We start from the raw sequence: 20,031 nt of genomic DNA on the forward strand, positions 1-20,031 counted from the left end.
GTAGGTAAAAAATGTAAATTAATAAAAGTACAATAAAATAAAAATAAAATAAAATCACGACGTTTCGGAGGCAACAGCTTCCGTCTTCAGGTGGAACCGTCACAGCACGATAGCTGTATCAAGTCGTGATTTAATTTAATTTTTTATTTTATTTTACTTTTATTAATTAAATTTTTTTACCTACGTGACTTTACCGAAAAAACCCAAGAATATGAATCCTTGCAGTCACGAAAGCTTCAAATCTAGAATCAACAACGTGGCAGGCTGAGCGTTACTTGTCGGTAACATAACAACAGCAACTGACTTGCAGCTCCGATGTCAGGAGTCATGTAGAAATGGCAATCGCTGTTCATGGATCATGGTTTATAAAAGCTACATTTTATCTCTTGACGTAAAGCTTTCGTGACTGCAGGAATTCAGACTCTTTGGGTCTTTCGGTAAAAGTCACGTAGGTAGAAAAATAATAAAGTAATAAAAAATCACGACGTTTTGATCGCAACACAAGCAATCGTTTTCAGGTAAAAAAATACAACAGGCGGACTGCTGAGGCAGGAAGACATGTAGCGAGAGAGCTACTGCAGCCAGAGGTTATACAGGTTTGAGAAGGGTACAACCCAAGGGTAAGTGGGCGGGGATAGAGATGGAATTTGCAAGTCAATTTGCAAGTATATGTAAGATCGCAGAGCTAGGCATTCCTCGGCCATTTTCTATCTACGTCACTTTACCGAAAGACCCAAAGACTACATTTTATAGTTTAGACCAACTTCTTCTTGCCATGAATGATATTGATGAAAAGCAACAGCTATCATTTCACATCGAGGTCGTTGAGCCACATGATTGCATCAGGAATAGCGGAGTGGTGCCTTGCCTTGATGATGCCTGATCACAGCTAATATCAGTGGCGAGTTATTAATGAAATCGGCCATGCCCTCCCTGCCACCTTACCATCACCAGCCCGCACTGGCCACCGTGGTGAAGTAAGGCCAAACAACCCCCCCCACCCCACCAACACTGACATGGCATGAGGAATGACCAGGGACTGTAAACTTCATGATTGTGAGTGCCACTGTCAAGCGACCAAAGAAAATCCCATTTATATATTTTTGTTATCAAATACCAATTTTAGATTTGAAGCTTTCGTGACTGCGAGGATTCATATTCTTGGGTTTTTTCGGTAAAGTCACGTAGGTAAAAAAAATAAAATTAATATTAATAAAAAGTAAAATAAAAATAAAATAAAAATCACGACGTTTCGGAGGCCACATTAATTTTAATTTTAATGTTTTACCTACGTGACTTTACCGAAAAAACCCAAGAATATAAAATACCAAGAAAACGTTTTTTACATGTTTGGCCAATCCTCGATATTTTTTTCATGCGGCATGCAGCAATGCGACAGACACCCTTCTAGTAAAACAATCGTAAGCCCGTGGTGTTCATGAGAAGTGAATGGCGGAGATAATATTAGGGTGGTGGCAATAATACAAAAGTGATGGAGATTATACGAGGGTGGTGGAGATGTTATTAGGGTGGAAGAGATGATATTAGGGTGGTGGAGATGATACAAAGGGGTGGAGATGACATTCAGGATGCAGAGAGGGTGTTGTGGTCTGCATTGTGTAGGAGGTCCTCACGTGGGGTCGTTGGCCAGGTTGAGGAACAGGCACACGTTGTCCATGGAGCCGTTCTCTTCAAAGTCCGACTTGAAGAACCTCGCAGTCTCCATGTTCACCTAGGGAATGAACCACGATTCCATACGGCTAGATACTGCTGTGGTGGAGTGGTTATCAGCGCACTGGACTCGCAATCCAGGTTCTCTCGTTCGATTCCATCTCCCGGTGCGGCACTGTCTAATGGTCAACACACTCGACTTGCAATCCAGGGGTCGCCAGTTGAATTCAAATTCCTGGCTCGGCAGTTGAAACAACGCTGCAAGTTTCTTAAATTCCACCCCCCCGCCCCACCGCCTCTGTTCACCCAGGGGTATAATTTGGCCCAGCACATTTGTGTGATCGACAAGACGCGTGTGGGGGGGGGGGGGGGGGGGGGTTAAATTGTGGGTATTTCCACCTCTTCCAACACATCTGGCCAGTGTGGAAGAGTAGGCCAACCATCGCTTAGAGGGGCTGTCTCCAGAGCTCGCACTCCTGAAGGCCCTTCTCGCATCAGTGGCGTAAGCAAGAAATTGCAGGGCTGTGCCTTTTACCTGTTACAGTAAGAACACAAACCAAATGCATTCTTCGTGCCCTGATAATCACCATCATCTTGACGGCTTTAGAGATGCTCAATGGGCGTGGTTGACGAGGGGCTGATGCCAAACAAAAAAACCCAAAATGAAAGCGACACTTACGCCCATGGCAGCGAAGACGATTGCGAAATTGTCATCGCTGTAGTCCATCGTGTCCTTGCCTTGCTTGACGAGACCGCCCTGGCGGCAGATCTGAGCCGCGATCTGCGCAGACAACGCCACAACCGCAAACCGATCTCACGCAATCCACATTGCATCCAGAGCAGATCCATCGTGCACCACATTCATCGTAATCGACTCATGATGATTGGTTCACTCTGCAGCCTACAATCCTCTGGAAATTGGAGGGAGGAAAAAGTAAGTGATTTATTGTGAGCATAAAGTTCAATTAAATAAATGTATTGAATGATATTGTCACATGCCTACATTCTCTGTAAGTGGAACAAATCTTCAACACGTTTCCATGCAAAACACATAGCAATGTTTTAATGTGTACACCGCAATTGTCCATTCGATGGTATGAGAACATCAACAGGTGGGTGTGCACATCTCCTTTACGAACGGCAAATTAAAGACAAGGCACAGTAATGCGACTGTGGTCGTGCAACCCAACCTACAGGGTTGTAATCGAACCCACGACCTCCTGTAAACCGGGTGAGGTAGTTAACATCTCGCCACCGTGACGCCCCTATACGGTGAGGGGGGTGAAGCTGTGGACGGACCTCGTTGTGGGGCAGGCCGGCCGCGGAGAAGATGGGGATCTTCTGCCCGCGGGCGATGCTGTTCATGGTGTCGATGGCCGAGATGCCCGTCTGGATCATCTCCTCGGGGTAAATGCGGGACTGGGGGTTGATGGGCTGGCCTGGCCCAGTCAAAGCGCACGGGGACAAACACGCCAAGGGGAGTATTGTTTGTTACGATGTTTCCTTTCGCAAATTCCATCACACGCTTTTCCATATGTACCCACCTACGATTTGCACGGTTGGCTACGTACGGCGCGAAAGAAGTTCAACATGCGTACGTATTCCAAAACCATATCCCGTGGGAAATTGGATACATGAAGAGCGCTTATGTAATCACCCGATCTCCTGTATGTCGTGCATGATTACATTGCACTGGTGTTACACTGGTTTAGGAGCAACACACAAGCACACTGTAGATATATGCACACCTGGACTTGCTCACACAATGGGTGTGCTTATGTGAGGCTTCCGCTGTACAACGGTTTTTAGTGTATTCTGTGAATGCTTAGGTAGATATTAAAAAAAATTTGAACTAAAGTTCACTGGCCAAAAAAAACAAAACTTTGCTCAGTTTCGAGTCAATGGAAGAGAGAACAGGGGAGCAGTGGTGCACTGCTCTATGGATGGAGAAACCTGAGTTTGATTCCTGGCCATGGCTGACATCAGTGGCGAGCGATGTCTGAACCGGTTCTGGGGCTCTTCCCTTCACCAACCCGCACTGACAAGTGTGGGGAAGTATGGTCAAATCACTCTGCCTTCATCTAGCAGTGGAGTGTAAAAGGGCTAAAATGTATTAATTATTGTGATATGGAATAAAAGGACCACACAAGTGAGAGCATAGTACCAACAAAATGTAAGGATTGCATAAAATAATGGGAAAACTTTTCACGATTCCTGTTATTTATTATTTGCTTACCGGAAAAATATTTGTAAGAATTTATTTTGGAATGTTTTTTTCCAGTTTTCAAAACAACAACACGCACTCAAAAAACAAATCCTCCTACATATAATTTCACTACCCTAAGGTAGACCTCTAAAGAAAAATCTGACTACGCATTTGGTGCCGCGGCGTTGACAGTGGTGAACCAGCTCAATTCACAAAAATAACTCTACACGTTCATCAACAGCAGCGTGGCCTTAACAAGAAAACGATAGAATCGGTGACATTTAGCACGTGCACAATTTATGTGCTATGAAGAAGGGTCATTGCCCGAAACGTCGTCAATTATATATGTTTTCATTGAAAGGCCACGGTGTTATTATTCTGAATACAGCAGAGTTGGCGAGCATAATACAACACGCCACAAATTTGTGGCACAACAACTTTCCTCTCCCTACGTTTTGCCGTTCATCCTCTGACAGCAATTTCAAATATTACACAACGGAAAAGGGGAAATCTCACTTAGAATACGAAATAACACCTGGCCAGTTCAATGTTTAACACGACATCAAGTGATAAAAAGCAGAAGATACTTTTCTTAAAAGGACTCTCTTCCTGGCTCGCAAAACTCTTAGAGCGCAGCACGCGATTACGCACAGTGACACACAAAAGGCTCCAATTGAGTTGCAGGGAGACTTGAGACTCCCAACCTGTCCCATCCATGCAGCGAGCACTTACCCATGATGTCCAAATAATCCTCTGCGAGCACCGGAGGGCCTTTGTCGATGGGCTTTCCCGAGCCATTAAACACTCGACCTGCATCGGAGGCACATTTTCCACAATCACTTAACGTCTCTAAAAGCTGAAAATCATGGGCGACGCTCACGTAGTCCCCGCTATTACATAGTCAGTTGTCCAGTAGTCATGCTATTCCATCATCCCGCTATTCCGTAGTCACGCTATCCCATCACCATGTTATCTCGTAGTCCCACTATTCTGTAGTCCCACGATCCCATGATCCCACTATCCTTTCACCATGCTATCCCATAATCCCACTATCCTTTCACCATGCTATCCCATAATCCCACTATCCTTTCACCATGCTATCCCATAATCCCACTATCCTTTCACCATGCTATCCCATCGCCCCACTATCTTGTCACCCCGCTGTCCCATAGTCCCGCTATCCCGTCGCCACAACTGACGAGGTGGACGCAATCACAGTCGCAAATATCCGTAAACACGGAAACAGCCCGGCCGGGGCGACTGACCCAGCATGTCCTCGGAGACGGGCGTCCGAAGGATGTCCCCGGTGAACTCGCAGGTGGTTTTCCTGGCATCGATCCCCGACGTGCCTTCGAATACCTGCGGTGGTGCAGAGCGGGCAACAGCAACCACCCCACCCCCCCAGAGGAAGCGTGAGTGGTCAGGTGGCACGCCTGGCTCAGACAGGACGCTGGGAGATTGGGATTTGGACAGGGAAGGTTCCTCATCTATCAGTGAAGAGTTGACTATAAATAACAGCACGGCGCTGCACTGAGCAAAGGAAAGCAAAAAGCAGACAGCCTTGAATTGTCAGCGAAGCAATCAATTGCCCTATACACATTCAAATCCTCTAGGAGGCACGGTGCTGTTGATTCGACTCAGAATGTCATCGGTGGCCATGCTAAATCAATATCTTTCACTCGCACCCCCACCCTGAGCCGCCCCTCCCCCACGCCCCCACTTCGTTTTAATTATCATTCAGCTATTAATTCATCGCTCCGGCTGCACATCACAATAATTACAATCGTCATGACGATGACGTGCACCCTCGTCGCTTTCGCCGGAGCAGTTCAGGCCCGCGTTCGGGGGGGTGGGGGGGGGCATCTACCTCGACTCTCAGCGCGGGGGGGGGGCGGAGGGGGTCGTGGGGGGGGTGGAGGGGCAAAGGGGAAGTGAGGGAGGGGGCCACCTGAGCTCGCGACACCCCTTGCTCCGTGCACTTTGCCGGTCGTCTGGGGAGAGCGGGGCGACATAGACTTGATGGCTTTTAAAGCGCCGGGCGGCAAAACTTTGGCGAGATCAGAGGCGAGGTGACAAATGAGGCGCGCCGTGAAGGGCCCCGCACTGGCGCGCGCGGGCACTTGGCCGCCAGCCAAGCGAGGGTCTCTGGGAGGTTAGCGTGGGGGGCCCCGTCGCTCCCTCCAAACCCACGCTCGCCCACTCGCTCCCGCTCGCTCGCGTGCCTAATTTAATGGCCAGAGAAACCTTTTGCCCAAACCCTTCTTGCTCACTGAGCAATCAGCCCACAGATGGCCTTACAGACGGGCAGAAATAATGAAAGAAATCATAATAAAACGGGCGCTGCCTGGAAACAGAAAGGACCGCACAAACTTTGGCAAAACACGGCCCACCCGCCTCCACCACCAGCCTTCCACCACTCCCCCTCTCCACAACCGTCACCACCACCACCCCCCCCTCTCCACAACCACCACCACCACAACCACCACCCCCCTCTCCACAACCACCACCCCCCCCCTCTCCACCACCACCACCACCCCCCCTCTCCACCATCACCACCACCCCCCCTCTCCACCACCCCCCCTTCTCTCCACCACCACCACCCACCCTCTCCACCACCACCCCTCTCCACCACCATCACCCCTCTCCACCACCACCCTCCCCCCCTCTCCACCACCACCACCACCCCTCTCCACCACCACCCCCCATCTCCACCACCACCACCACCCCCCCTCTCCACCACCACCACCCCCCCCTCTCCACCACCACCACCACCACCACACACCCCGCTTGGCACTGGGGCAGGCAGGACAGGTGCACCTTTGTTACCGTCAGTGCCGGGATATGCAAATTGAGCCGCGTTCGTGTAAATGTCATGCGGTAATTAAATGTCATTTGCGTCACGCTTAATTGCGTGCATTATACTTCTTCCGTCTTATAATGCGTTTAGGAAATAATTTAGTTCAGTAAAGTGCGCGTTCTGGGTGGGGCGGCGGTGTGCACGTAGCGGTTGGGGCGCTGCTGCACCGTGAACCGGGGCGATCCGAGTTCCACGCTCGGTGCACGGCGAACACCACTGGCCTCCAGTGACATCCGAAACGGTCCTGGATGACCCCCTTCACTAATCCACATTGACCAGTGGGGTGAAGTATGACAAAGGTCAGAAGATTACGTTTGTTTTATTTGGACCTTCTCCAGGGAGGTAGGACATTCATTTGCAATGTTGAAGGGCCATTTCCCCCTAAATGTCGCCTGTTAAATACGTTACCTTTTTAAGGCCACGGTGTTATTGACGAATGTGTTGAGTTGTTTTTGTTAATTTGTTTAATGTTTCTACTAAGTAGTACTCTGCAGCCGTGCTTATTTGACTGATCTCTGCGGGATGATGATACGGATCAGTCAATGATAGACCGCAGCTTATGATGAAGATGAATGCGATGCTAGTGATAATTGTGAAAAAGGTGATGATGATAAGAGCTTACATCTTGAATCCCTCCCTCACTTGATGCAGCAAATCTGGCTGTGACGGTCCCACCTGATGACGGAGACTTGTGTTGCCTCCGAAACGTCGTGATTTTTATTGTTTTATTTTTATTAATTTTAATTTCAGTTTTTACCTACGTGACTTTACCGAAAGAACTAAGAGTAAGAGAATGATAATTGTGATGATCATGATTGTGACGTGGGTGGTGATGACGATGATTGTGACGACAGTGACGATGGGGCAGGGGGCAGAAGATCTCACCTGGACGACGGCCTTGGAGCCGCTCACCTCTAGCACCTGGCCACTGCGCCTCACGCCATCCGGAAGCGTCAGATGCACGATCTCCGCATATTTTGGAAACTAAGAGAAGCAGCAGAAACACAAAGGCTCTCTTATCTTATCTCGGATCGGATGGGCGGGGGGCGGGAGGGGGACTGGTGGGGGGAGGGGCGGTAAGGCGCAGGCTGCGGCATGGATACTGTGCAGGAGAAATGTTGAATGTCGGTGCCGTGTTGCAGTGACAAAACACACTGATACGCAGCGTAACACAAGTGCCTCACTGGTGCAAAACACACTACAACACAACGAGAATCAAATGTTTTACGAACACTGCGTTACTTAGAGGCGTGGAAAAGTGAGACCCCTCTTTGTATTGTGGCCTCAGGTGACATTCGTCGCGTTTCTGAGGCTGGGAGCAGCACGGGAAGCAGTGGTGTTGATTGGGGGGTTGGGGGTGGGGGGCCCGCAACACGAACATGGTTGAGAGCTAATGATGTTCATGTCAATCCACTGCTGGATGACGGCCTCCCCACACCAGACTTCTGCGAGTGTGCGGTGCAGGTCACTTGACCGTGCTTCTCCACGCTGGTCACCGAGTGCGGCTTGGCGAAGCCGCGGGAGCGTAGACGCGGGGAGCACATAACAGTACGGTACAACGATGGATTTTTCCTCGCCGCCCCCCTGCTGACAACATAGCCCAGCGTCCCTGACGCGCGGCGGTCCCAAACATCAATGGGACGTCCCAAAGGGAGATCCAGGCCACTTCTTCCTGCATCAAAAAGGTGCCACGATTTGCTGCTGACGTCATCGTTTTTTGGCTACTCTCCTCGCGAGGGAGTGACGTAATGCCATCAGGTTCTCATCGTGAAGTGACGCGGTGCTCTCCGTGTGCCCGCCACAAGCATGGATTCTCGCTCGACTCGGGTAACCGGGGGTTGCCACCTGTGCTGGTTTACCCAGGACGGTCCCCGTTGTTCAAGTCTTCCCAGGACACGACAAGAGTCGGCTTGCGTCAGCTGAGTAACAATACGCCACGCGAGACGAGGGGTTAACTCGTGGTGCTCGCTTCGTCCGCTCAATGCGAGATATTCTTATTTTCACGATATCTTCTGGGGAATTTTTTTTTTCTACCTCAGAGGTGGCACACGTATGAGCAAGAGTGATGGGAAATGAGAAAAATCCGACAATCTCAGCGCCAGTCGTAACTTTTGCCATTTTCTGTCTCGTCAGTTCCAGACTATCCAAGCAAATGTCACCCAATTTGCATAACATGCCACATCGTGTAAACACCAGACTTTACATTAAATGTCTGCAATTGCTTGGTGTATTTAGTGACAACGCTACTTGGGTGAAATTGTTTGGTTGATATTATAATAACAACAATAGTCATCATTATTATTATTTAAAGCACTTTGTCAATCCGCTGCTGGATGAAGGCCTTCCCACTCATTAGCAACGTAGACTTGTTGCTACAGGAGGTACTCCATCCGTTTACTCTTACCATGAGAAAATAACCAATGGCATGCCGACACGCAGCGCTGGGCCACACAAAAACACAGTCGGTGTAAATGTTCTACTATACACGTGCTTTGTCAATAAGTTTGAATGAACGCATCCTAAGGTGTAGGCCGCTCGAGACTACGACTGTGCCCCTTCGACGGCCATCGTCAGCATCATCATCATCAGTCGTGATCAATCCACTGCTGGATTAAGGCCTCCCCGAGTATTCACGGTCCCGCATGGCAGTTCGTCTCGCACCTGCACACAAGATGATTTCGTGGCTCCATCTCTGTGGCAGGTCACGTGCTCTTCTTTGGCTGACATTCCGACATTAGCCTTAACCCGCCGCCATTTTCCCTTCCAGTGATGTGTCCTGGTCACGCACCCTTGTTTTTTCCTAACATCAGCATCAGCATTAGGGTTTTATTGTTCTTTCGCCACACCTCCGATTAGAATGGTTGGCTACGTATGATTCGAAAGAAGTTCAACATACATGGTTACCGTGAAATCATCACCTGACTGATTTCACAAACTCGAAGATGTAAGCTTAGGTCCTTCCATCGCTCGTTATCCTTGTTTTAACTCAGACAATGTTTCCCTTTAATCAGCTCGTCGAGACACAAACTCTCCATTCTGCTTTTATGGATGATGATATCTTCTGCACAGACAGGAGCTGTACGCAGGACATAATCATTCCAAAATTGAGCCAAGTTTGCCCAGATCGCTCACCCGGAAAATATGTTCGCAGCCTGCACACCACATCCACCGTACCTCTCGCCACGGCTGTGGCTACTCGTCACGCGCCACCAGCCCCACTCTACCAAGCGACCCGGAAAACGTTCGGCGAAAAATTAAGCCCTGGGCCGTAGATAATTAAAGCAATTCCGTAAGTGACAAAATGGGGAGAGCTTAAGCTACGTCAGCTGCACCTGAAAACCAGGAGGAGGAGAGTGTGGCTATAAGTCCCACGGAAAAAAAATATCAGCCAAAGCAACAACAAAAAAATGCGTTGTTGTTGTTGTTGTAGTAATACCTTCACTTGGTCCAGAATCACCAGAGGGCCGTTGACTCCTGACACCGTCTTGTACGCTACGGGTGTGTGTGTGGGGTGGGGGAGGGGGGAGGAAACACAAGGAGGGCAGTGAGAAAGGTTAATGTAGTACTGCAGGGTACTCGTGGTGGGGGCAGTGCCGCGCGTGACGCGTATTGCACACGACAAGTGTGGCGCGCCGCTTCTGTCAAAGGTCACCAAGTGCCCAGCTGCTCAGAGCAAATTGGGGGAAAGCACATCTGCAGAGGCCTCGGCATCTCCCGCTAAGGTGCCTTGCACACTTCCCACTTAGTCCGGGCCAGAACCTGCTGAGGCGGAGAAATTCAATTAAACAACTTCAAGTTCTAATCCTAATCAGCAACCCCCCCCCCCCCCACCAGCTGTGACGATCAATGCATTTGACACAGGGGCCGTGAGATGTGATGTTTGAAGCTGTGCTGCTTGGCTGAAGAGCAGTCATAAAAAATCAATGTTTCCTTATAAATGTCAGTGGCTGTGACTTCTGCTCGCCCGGACTTAATTTTCGAAGTTTTTCTTTTTTTCGAGCAGCGTGTCCGCGATCGCGACGCTCGTGCGGCGGCAACGATATCCGCTCGCCGTTGGCGACAGAGCGACCTCTTAAGCAGGTGACGGGATAATTTCAACAACAGCCCAATAAAACAACAAAAAATCCGATTAGCGTGAGAATATGCGCCCGTTGCTTAATTAATCCATTAACTATTCCCGCATTGGCTGCACATTCAACATTGCACGGTGCGTTGCTGATTTTGTTTGGCCTAATCATATTCATGACCGCGCATTCGCATGCACGCTCACGCACTTTGTGGCTCGTCGTTGTTTGGCTCAATCGCATTAAAGTGCTCAACACAATTTGCGGTGGTGCCAAAGCTTCCACGGCGTGGCAAGAGGCATCGTTCTTTCATCCCATCGGCCGCCCGCCCGCCCGCCCGCCGGACGACGGCTCCGAAGGAGGACGTCCCACCTCTCCGCACGACCACGGGGCCATCGTCACCAACCACTCGGGCACATTTCGCGGGCGTCCAAATCCGCCGGCATTGTCGACGTCGTCGTCGTAGCCGTCGACGCCCTCACTCAACCTGCGCGGCTCAAGCGCGGAATCTCCAAGACCATCGGAAGCGATTAGGCCGATAAGAGGGAGCGGTCGAATAACGAGCGGCCGCTCGGCGGTTCGCGTGTGGTCAACTCGGCAGGCGCGAGGTGGCGGAGAGGAGGCGAATTCGTAATCTCGCCTTCGGGAATTAGCCGCTCCCTTTCAGCCCCGTTCCCAGTGGTAACTCCCATTCAGAAAATCCACAATGATCTGAGTGACAAAGAGGCCTGAAAGGCAAGGAAAACACACAGGAAGTAAACACCCTCCTGCGCTGAAAACCCCATCCATCTGGTAAGTAATTAGCCACAAGCCAAACAGCTCCACCCCCTCCAGCTCCGCTTGCGAGCAGCTCATGTGTGGGCCGGACCACACATTCACAGGAGCCGTGAACAAAAGACACCCCCATTTTTGTTTTACCGTCACAATCGCTCCCCTTTAGCCGAGCGTGGAATTCCGATCCAGAACCGCAACAGCTCGGCATGGTCAATGCTCAATGGCCATCCCCCCTTGCCCTCTGCAATAGTTTAGGGCGTTTTTTTTTACAACTCCCGTACTCCGCGAGACGTTCCCGAGCCCCCCCCCACACCGCCCCCCCCCAACTCGTCAACCACCCTACCCCGACATCCCAACCCTCCCACCTACGCAACCCCCTCACGCCCACACGACACCCCCCCCCCCCGCACCATGTCCCCGTCCGCCACCGCAAGCAAATTATCAAATCAATTAGCAAACGAGGCCAGGACAACACGGAGGGCAATGGGGGAGAAGATAATGAGGTCGGTGTCAGTCTCACCCGTAGCCCTGCTAAAGAATACCCCTCTCAGGGGGAGCCGAGGAGCATTTAAAGGATTAGCCGGCCCCCGACTCCACATTGCGCTCGCAACAAGATGCATTCAGCAGCCGGGCCGTGGGACCTGCCACTGACGCACAATTAGTCAGATTCGCCGAGAAAACGCCCCCGCATCCCATTGTGTCGCCGGTGGGGGGTCACGCCAAACGGGGACTGCATGGGATTCTTTTTCCTCCTCCTCCTCCTCCTCCTTCTTCTTCTACTAACGCCCGCGACTAAAAGGATTTGTCCGTGTCATGCTCCTTTAAGCCGGTCCGCCTGAAGGACACACAAGCACTCCGCGGCTCGCGCTCCTTGTGTAACGACAAGAAGAAGAATATAGAAGGAGGAGGGAGGGGGGGTGGTGGTGGTGGGTCGGGAGGACCCATCGCTCTGGAGAACTTTCTGAAAACAAATATTGACACTGCTAACGCCACCAGCCGCCGCCGCCGCCCGGCGCGAAGATGAGGCGGGGACAGCTGTGTAAGTGGCCTGCCACCACAAAGGCGATTATGAACGCTGTGAGCGACAATCGTGGGTTTGGCCCCTGTGTCGAAAAGAAATGGGGTTAACCGCGTTCTGCAGTTTTTTCTTGTTTTTCCTTCACTCTCGGGGTCGCGATATACCCAATTCTATAGGCAGAGCATCGCCAATTAAGCAGGCACCTCTGCCCCACCCATTGAAAATACGAATTTAGTGGTTATTAGTTATTTAAAACGATGGCTCAATTGGCATCGCTGCAAGCAGTAAAATCCCGTGGCATTCTGATCAGTGAACCACTTAGAACCGAGTACTTGTTACGGCAGTTATTGAAAACACAAACAGATAGGTCGTTATTCTGTCAAAGTTTAAATGGCCTTTTGTGTTCACTGCTGCTCTGTCTACAAGATCCGCACGTTTCGTTTGTCGTGAAGCAATCGTCTATGGACGTCAATCGCTTCCTGGGATTGTTCGACAATAGCGATATTTACTCTTAAAGCGCATCAGTTCGCGGGACACACGTGCGCCGTTTATACAAAGTGAATCAAATAAATGTGCAATATGGGATAATTTGTCCTTTGTTCTGGTGAACTACCCACGTTTAAAGATATTGTAAGCGCGCAGGACGGTGTTTAAGTTTGACAATCTTAAGATTGTCCCGATTAAAATGTATTCCTGATTTTTTTAAATTAGTAGTGTTTTCCGTGTTGTGTTTTCACAATAGAATGTGTGTTCTGTTTTGCTCAGCTTTCTCAGAGGGGCTCTTTACAGCTCCCTGCAGTGGAGGCCATTTTTGCCAGTGACGCAAATTACGAACAACACTGAGCTATAACACGCAAACACATCAGATGGCTGCTTTTTCTAAAACAAATAAAAACATAAAAACTCTACTTTAAAAATCCAGCAGTTCGGCAATGCAGGTTTCTCGTCTGAACGAGTCTCTCTATAAACCGCAACACTAGCCTCAAGGTTATTTGTTAGCATCGAGCACCAACCCAAGTCCAAACCGGTGGAGGCTGTGGCCAAACTGGAGTGGGATGGCTTTTTGACAAGCGGGATCCTGAATGAAGTCCTCTGCAGTGCTGGTGTTGAATGCGCGCCCTGCCACTGTGTTGTCAAAGCACGGCCTGGACTTCTGTCTCGTTTATACAAAACAAGGGAGACCAATCGTGGCAGTACGCCAGGCATGTGTAGTACTCAACTAAAACTAAACTATATTTAACAGGTAAAGCCCGCCGTGCTATTAGCTTTTTATCAGAGGTGACGTGGCGACACATGATAACTCATCGAAGCGGCTTATACCATACGTGGGAATTTATAGTCGCAGGCAAATCATATAAATGTGAGCTTCTAAATGTGGAGGGTAAAACCGGAGGGACCGGAGAACAAACCACACGACCCCTGCGGGGGAGAGAGAGCACGCAAACTTAAAATGAACAGGCGTCAAGGTCGGGATCGAACCCATGACCTCCTGCGTCCTACCATTCGAGGGAAATAACATCTTTCCACAGGGACGCCCCTGGTAGCAAGACGGCCTGTGAAGGCAAGGCGTATGTAACGGGGGGGTGGGGGGGTGATTTCATCAGCGGAACAAGTGTCATTTGCGAGGGCCATGGTCCTAGCGGTAAAGTTGGCGATGTTGTTGGAGGTGCAGCAGTAAGCGTGGTAATGATCGGTGTGGTGGTGATGTGGTTGTGGCAGTGCTGGTGGTGACAATTGTGACAATGTTGGTGATGGTTGCGGTGGTAACATCAGTGTGGTAACATCATTGTGGTAACATCAGTGTGGAGAAAGGAAGTGTAGCGGTTGGTGCACTGTGCTACTAACCCGACGGCCCGAGTTCGATTCCCACTCACGGCCAACACCAGCCACGAATATCTGAACTGGTCCAGGGCCTCCCCTAGATCGACTCAGCCTCAAATAAATACCTCGTGCGCCGTGTAAACATCGCTACTGGGGAGACAAAAGCGGTTCGGCATGGTGCTGGCCACCCACCCTCTCGTGAGCTATGCCAGGCATTCTAGGTGCTACTCGCTAACAGCACTTGCCTCAACAGTCTGTTAAGGCTATACGGGGGGGGGGGGATCTTTGTCTTTCATCTTTCCGACATACCTGTTTTTCACCTGAGGACGGCTGCTTGCGTTGTGGCCGAAACGTCGTGAGAATTATTTTATTATGTTTTATTATTATTTTATTATTTCCATTCTACGTGACTTTACCGAAGGAACCAAGAAGATGAATCCCTGCAGTCACGAAAGCTTTAAATCGAAATCTTTGTCTTTGTTAACAATTGTGGTGGTGGTGGTGGTTTAAGTAGCAGTGCTGGCGATGGCTGTGGTGGCGTGCTCGCGGTGTGCTTGTCTAGAGGCGGTTGGCCACGTGCTCGATTCGCCCATGGCTGGAGCAGACTGCGTCCGGTGTGTTTTTAACGACGCGGCTGGAGATTTCTGGTGCGGGGGAGTTGAGGCAGCCAAGCTTGTCGGAGGTTTCGGGGTGGTTGCTCACATTTCTGGCTTTAATGAAGTGCTCACTAACGGCACTTGCGCAATCAGCCAGACAATCGGCTTTCAACGCTCACCGTGAAATTTTGCACTTCACCCCACTGTCTGTTTCGCCGCACATTTTTGCAACTCGATTGACTTACGTGGTGAGCAAAACATCGTTGCATAATAATGCTTAGTCTTTCCAACGCCACTTATTATGACAACGAATAGTACATGTACTCTGACTATGATATCATTTATCAATATTGATGCATCATTAGGTAAGGGAAGCCTCATGTATATGTTGTCGAGTGGTGACGCAGCGATTGACGCATTGCACTGAGCCCAACAACTTGGGTTTGATTTCCGGCCATGGCCACGCACCCCCCCCTTCTCACACCCCCCACCCCTTCACCAACTTAACCATGACCAGCGTGGTGAAGTATGGACAATAAACCCGCAGGACCAAAAACCATTGTGGAGGCCTTCCTACAGGAGTGGATAGACACCGGGCGTGTTCACAAAATGCAGCTGAGGCTTCCAGGTGCAAAACTGTTCAAAGCCCACAAAACTTCGGGTTAATGTTCACTCCAATATGCTGTGCCCCACCGAACAGTGCCCGGAGATGTAATACGAGTGCCAAAACGGTGAACTTACAGTGCTGAAAGTATATATATGCTAACCTACTGTGTGCACATGCTGCAGCGACAGACACAACTGTGTCTGTTGTATATTTAATAGAGGCGTAATTATGCATCAATTAACACTGATTCTTGCAGTCACGATAGATAGATACATACATTGAATTACGAGTGTAAGAATCGATTATATTCGATTCATACACGCTGTAGGTGATGGGTTCTCCTGATTCTTTGTTGCCCCACCAGTGGCTGCTACATTCCCCGCAAAAAAAATCTAATCCTGGCTAAATTACAACAACTATTAGAACCATCAGGAAGTTAATTGTTATACCTCTATTATTTAATAAAATAATCGAGTAACATGGCTCTTAATAAACGATTGCAGAATGTAGCAAAAGGTTGACCCAAACCTGAGCAAAGGTCAATATTATATTTAACAAAAAATAATTTGTGTGGATATGCAAAATATAATTAATACACTCAATTTTTAAGAATTAAAATTAATCTCACCACCAACACGCGGAGAAAATATGAACTTTTGTTTCCATTCAAATGCCACTGTAGAAGCACTTATTATAGACAAAGAAAGATTGACAATATTTAAAACCAAACACATCAGAGGCCAATGAAATGCCCCCTACTGTGTGGACTAGAGGTCACTTTGAAGGGATCTCAGAAGGTGTTCTGTGATATCCACTTCTATTGGCCATTCTTTAACACAGAGGGTTGCAATGCTCTGCCTGCGAGCGATTAGAATGGATTCTTCATCTAATGACAAAACATCAGTCGCACAGTTGGGTATAAACTTTGTAAAAAAAAGACAAAATTATTCGAATGGATCCATTGAGACCGGAAGGTTTTTTGTTTGTTATATATTACAAACCAAACACATTTCATTCGTAAAAAAAAACATCTGTCTCTCCACAAAAAAAACCCCCAGTCATTCGGCCGCATGGCTTATTTTATCCAGCAAGCATTAATTTAAATGTGCAAACTATGGAGCGGTTTTGGCCTCCGGGGGTCTCATCAGCAGAGCGAGACTAGTTGAACGAATACCGCTGCGTAGCCAGCTCTCGAACAAAACTCCGCGGGTAGCCTCTCTGCCCCATGGTGCACACGCATGCCCCGTTACGGTGACAGGTAGCGAGAACCCTCTGGCGTACACAGTCTGGGGGCGTGGGAGGCACAGCCCCCCCTCCTCCCCCCCTCCTCCCTCCTCCCCCCCCTCCCTTCCTCCCTACCTCATCCCCACCAAGGGAACGCTCCCTCTCAGGGGGCGTTAATTAAGGCAGGAAACAAATGAACCTTGAGATGGCATAACAGGCAATTTGCCCTTATTGCTGCAATTAATTCTCGCTAATCTTGCCACCATCCCCTCTGTGCTCGCAGCTGCGCGCACCAAAGGTTGTGGTGGGGGGCGTCATGGGGTGGTGGGTGGGGTGCGAGATGGTGGGGGGGGGTTGGTGGTGGTGGTGGGGGGGCAGCAAGCGAGGGTGAGGGCAGGCCCATTGTGCTCGGCGCGGCGAGCCTGCCCTCTACCCCCACCACCACCACCGCTGCCCATTGTGCGACGTGTCAATCGCCGCGCGGGGCATCAAAGCGCGGCCCGCGACGGAGCAGAGCGGGCCCGACAGGCGGCTCTAAAGCGTGGCGGGGAGCGGTCACCGTTCGACTAATTAGGGCGGCCCCGGTGCAGCGCGGAGGGCCGCCCGCTCCGGAGGAGGAGGCCCCCAGCGGCGCGGAGGGCAACGGCGGAGGCAGCATTCCCGTGCAGTTCCCGCACACCTGCGTCCCCGGACGCTCCGCTAACAAGCTCGGTGCCCCTTTGTGGGGGACGGCGGGGCCGGGGCTGAAAATCGAGAGCGCCCCACGGGGGGGGGGGGGGGGTTAAGAAGAAGAATGAGGAGGATGAGGAGGAGGAGGAGGCGGTGGTGATAGAGGAGGAGGTGGTGGTGGTGGTGTTGTAGAAGGGGGACGAAATGGCTCATTCAAGCGTGAGAAAGTAGTGGTCTCTGCGCACGCATTTCGCTTCCCAAAGCCGTGAAAGGGCCAATCACGAGCAGGGGATTGTGTGTTTTTCACGTTGTATTTCATTAATTATTTCTCGCCCCTCCCCCCCCGGACCACCCTTTACCCTCCCCGCACCACCGCCCCTCTCATCTCCTTCTCAATCCCAAAATTGCAACTCGCAGGATTTCTTTTATTCTTGCGAGCGGAAATGGCTCACTCGCATGCAGCAGGGATGTGCTCTCCGCACTCACGACTACTCATGGGGACCAGCTGCTGCAAATCTCTCGCAATCTCTGCGCGCTGCAATCATCTGAAAAGTGAAACCAAGGTGATGATTAGAGAGAGAGGAAAAAAAAGGTTGAGAACACGTCTTTTGTTAGCAGGCATACTTAGCAATACTTCTCTGCTCTAACTCGCACCCCACTCACCCATCTACCCACGCACCCCAGACTCCTTCTCCCCCCCCCCCTCTCACCACATCTCTCTCCCCCGAACCCCAAGCCCTACCTTCCCACCATCAACAGTCTTTCACACGCGGAGTTCTGTTTGGATGATGACTCAATGCGTTCGCTTCTACCAATTTAAAACTGTCATTACGGCAACGTCGCCCTCCCGCGTAATGTGAAACGCTTAGCGCCGATAACGTTACGGCGCGCCGCGCTTGATTGGCCACTCGATAAATCGTTGCAACGTTTGTGGTCAGAAGGCCAGCTTCCCTTTTAGCGGCGTTCAAACAATATTCGCGGCTCCGGGCAAATGAACGCCGTGGTTTAACGCGTGACGCTCGCCAGCCGCGTTCACGTCGCTGACAATCACGCCGCAAAAAATTAACCCATCATCCGCAACTCCTGCCAAGTTGCCCTTGAGTGGAATAAAAGCATTTTTTTTGTTAGATATAAACGCGGAGGCTAACAAAAAATAAATGAACGGTTGTAAAGTATTCGAGAGAGCCAGAAGGAATCTGCCGCTTGTAAAATTGCTCCACTTTGGGACATGACAGCTCTAATTGCGTTTTGACAGCGACCACGATGAAGGGGGCCGAACGCATCTGTGGCGTTGCGCTGTCATTTCACCGGCGGCCTGGGCTTGTGAGGCTGCCTTGCCTTTGTGTACAGACAACTGTGTCGTGTAGTTTCGCCACGCCGGTAAGTAGCGGAATTAGCAAACGGTGACAGGTAAGGGGCCTCGTTTTTGGGAAGAACCGCGAAAAAAATGCGTTAGTTGCAATTCTTTGTAAGACAAATTATTTGATTAAAACTGTAAACAAAGCCACAAAGACGCACGCGCTTGCTTCACAGGCCAAACGTTGCTGAACATCACGCGGAGCTTCCACCAAACACGACGACGTAAATCCCAGCTTACGCATGGCCGGAGGTCTTTGCTCCATTCGGCGCAACCGCTGTGGGGTAACGGTGTAACAGGCTGGACTTGCAATCCAGAGGGCTGCCAGATGCATCTCCCGGCCGCTGCAGTTGAAACGATCGGCAAGTTTCTTAAAACGCCATCCTCGCGTCTGTCCATCCGGCAGTGTAAGCGGGCGCACAACAGTTTTTCAATCGGCAGGTCACGTGTGGTGGTGCCGACCTCTTCCGAGACGGCTGGTCAGCGTGGAAGAGTGGGCCAACATACCGTCAAGTGGGGGGGTTGGGGGGGGAGGGCACCTTCCATAGGGGACTCTCCGACAGCTCCCTCTAGTCGACCATGCGATTTCAGAGCTCTAGCGCTTGAATGTAACGAATGAAACGGTCAAAACGACGTGAAATCCTACTTAACAAAGAAGCCACGTGTGGTAAAACAAGTGCTGATGCTCTCGCATCTGTAATTACAACATAGCTGCTGTCGCAGCACAAAGTGCTACAACTTGGCCATCAGCTCCAGAAGAAGGCTCACTCATGGTAATACAAAGTTTCTCAACTTCAAAGCGAGCAACGATCTCGGTGAGATGAGCTCACGGCGTGTGACGTTCGGTAAAAATATAACTCCCGCAGGGCTCCTAACCAGTAATAAATCCATAAAGCGCGAGAGAAATGCATCGCCATTGCAGAAAAAAATATTAAAGGAGAGCACAGGACCCGGCCGACCTTTGAATCCTGGCATGAAAGCTGCTTTGTGTTTATCGCGCCTCGTGATTTTAGCCGCGGCATCCTCACTGCAAGCAGTGAGCGTCGCTTCCACGTGTACAGGTGGTGCCACTGCACCAGGGCTCACCGACTCGAGAGAGGCCCAGGCACCTTGGGTTTACGAAGAGCTGGGAGGGAGGAATAGCATTGGACAGAGGGCCCATGTTTG

At 50.3% G+C, this 20,031-nt stretch overlaps 1 protein-coding gene across 1 annotated transcript in view; it reads right to left on the reverse strand.

The window, feature by feature from the left end:
* Positions 1-20,031, reverse strand: part of LOC144721616 (V-type proton ATPase subunit B, brain isoform-like) — a 40,781-nt gene that overhangs the window by 11,890 nt on the left and 8,860 nt on the right. The window contains exons 2-8 of the mRNA XM_078599399.1: positions 10,171-10,226; positions 7,620-7,718; positions 5,143-5,236; positions 4,610-4,687; positions 2,971-3,110; positions 2,351-2,452; positions 1,635-1,732 (exon numbers count right to left, since the gene is read on the reverse strand). Coding sequence (XP_078455525.1) covers positions 1,635-1,732; positions 2,351-2,452; positions 2,971-3,110; positions 4,610-4,687; positions 5,143-5,236; positions 7,620-7,718; positions 10,171-10,226 — 667 coding nt within the window. The remainder of the gene's footprint in view (positions 1-1,634; positions 1,733-2,350; positions 2,453-2,970; positions 3,111-4,609; positions 4,688-5,142; positions 5,237-7,619; positions 7,719-10,170; positions 10,227-20,031) is intronic.

The sequence above is a fragment of the Lampetra planeri genome, chromosome 12 (assembly GCF_965212315.1).
Source record: "Lampetra planeri chromosome 12, kcLamPlan1.2.h2, whole genome shotgun sequence".
NCBI classification, from domain to species: Eukaryota; Metazoa; Chordata; class Hyperoartia; order Petromyzontiformes; family Petromyzontidae; genus Lampetra; species Lampetra planeri.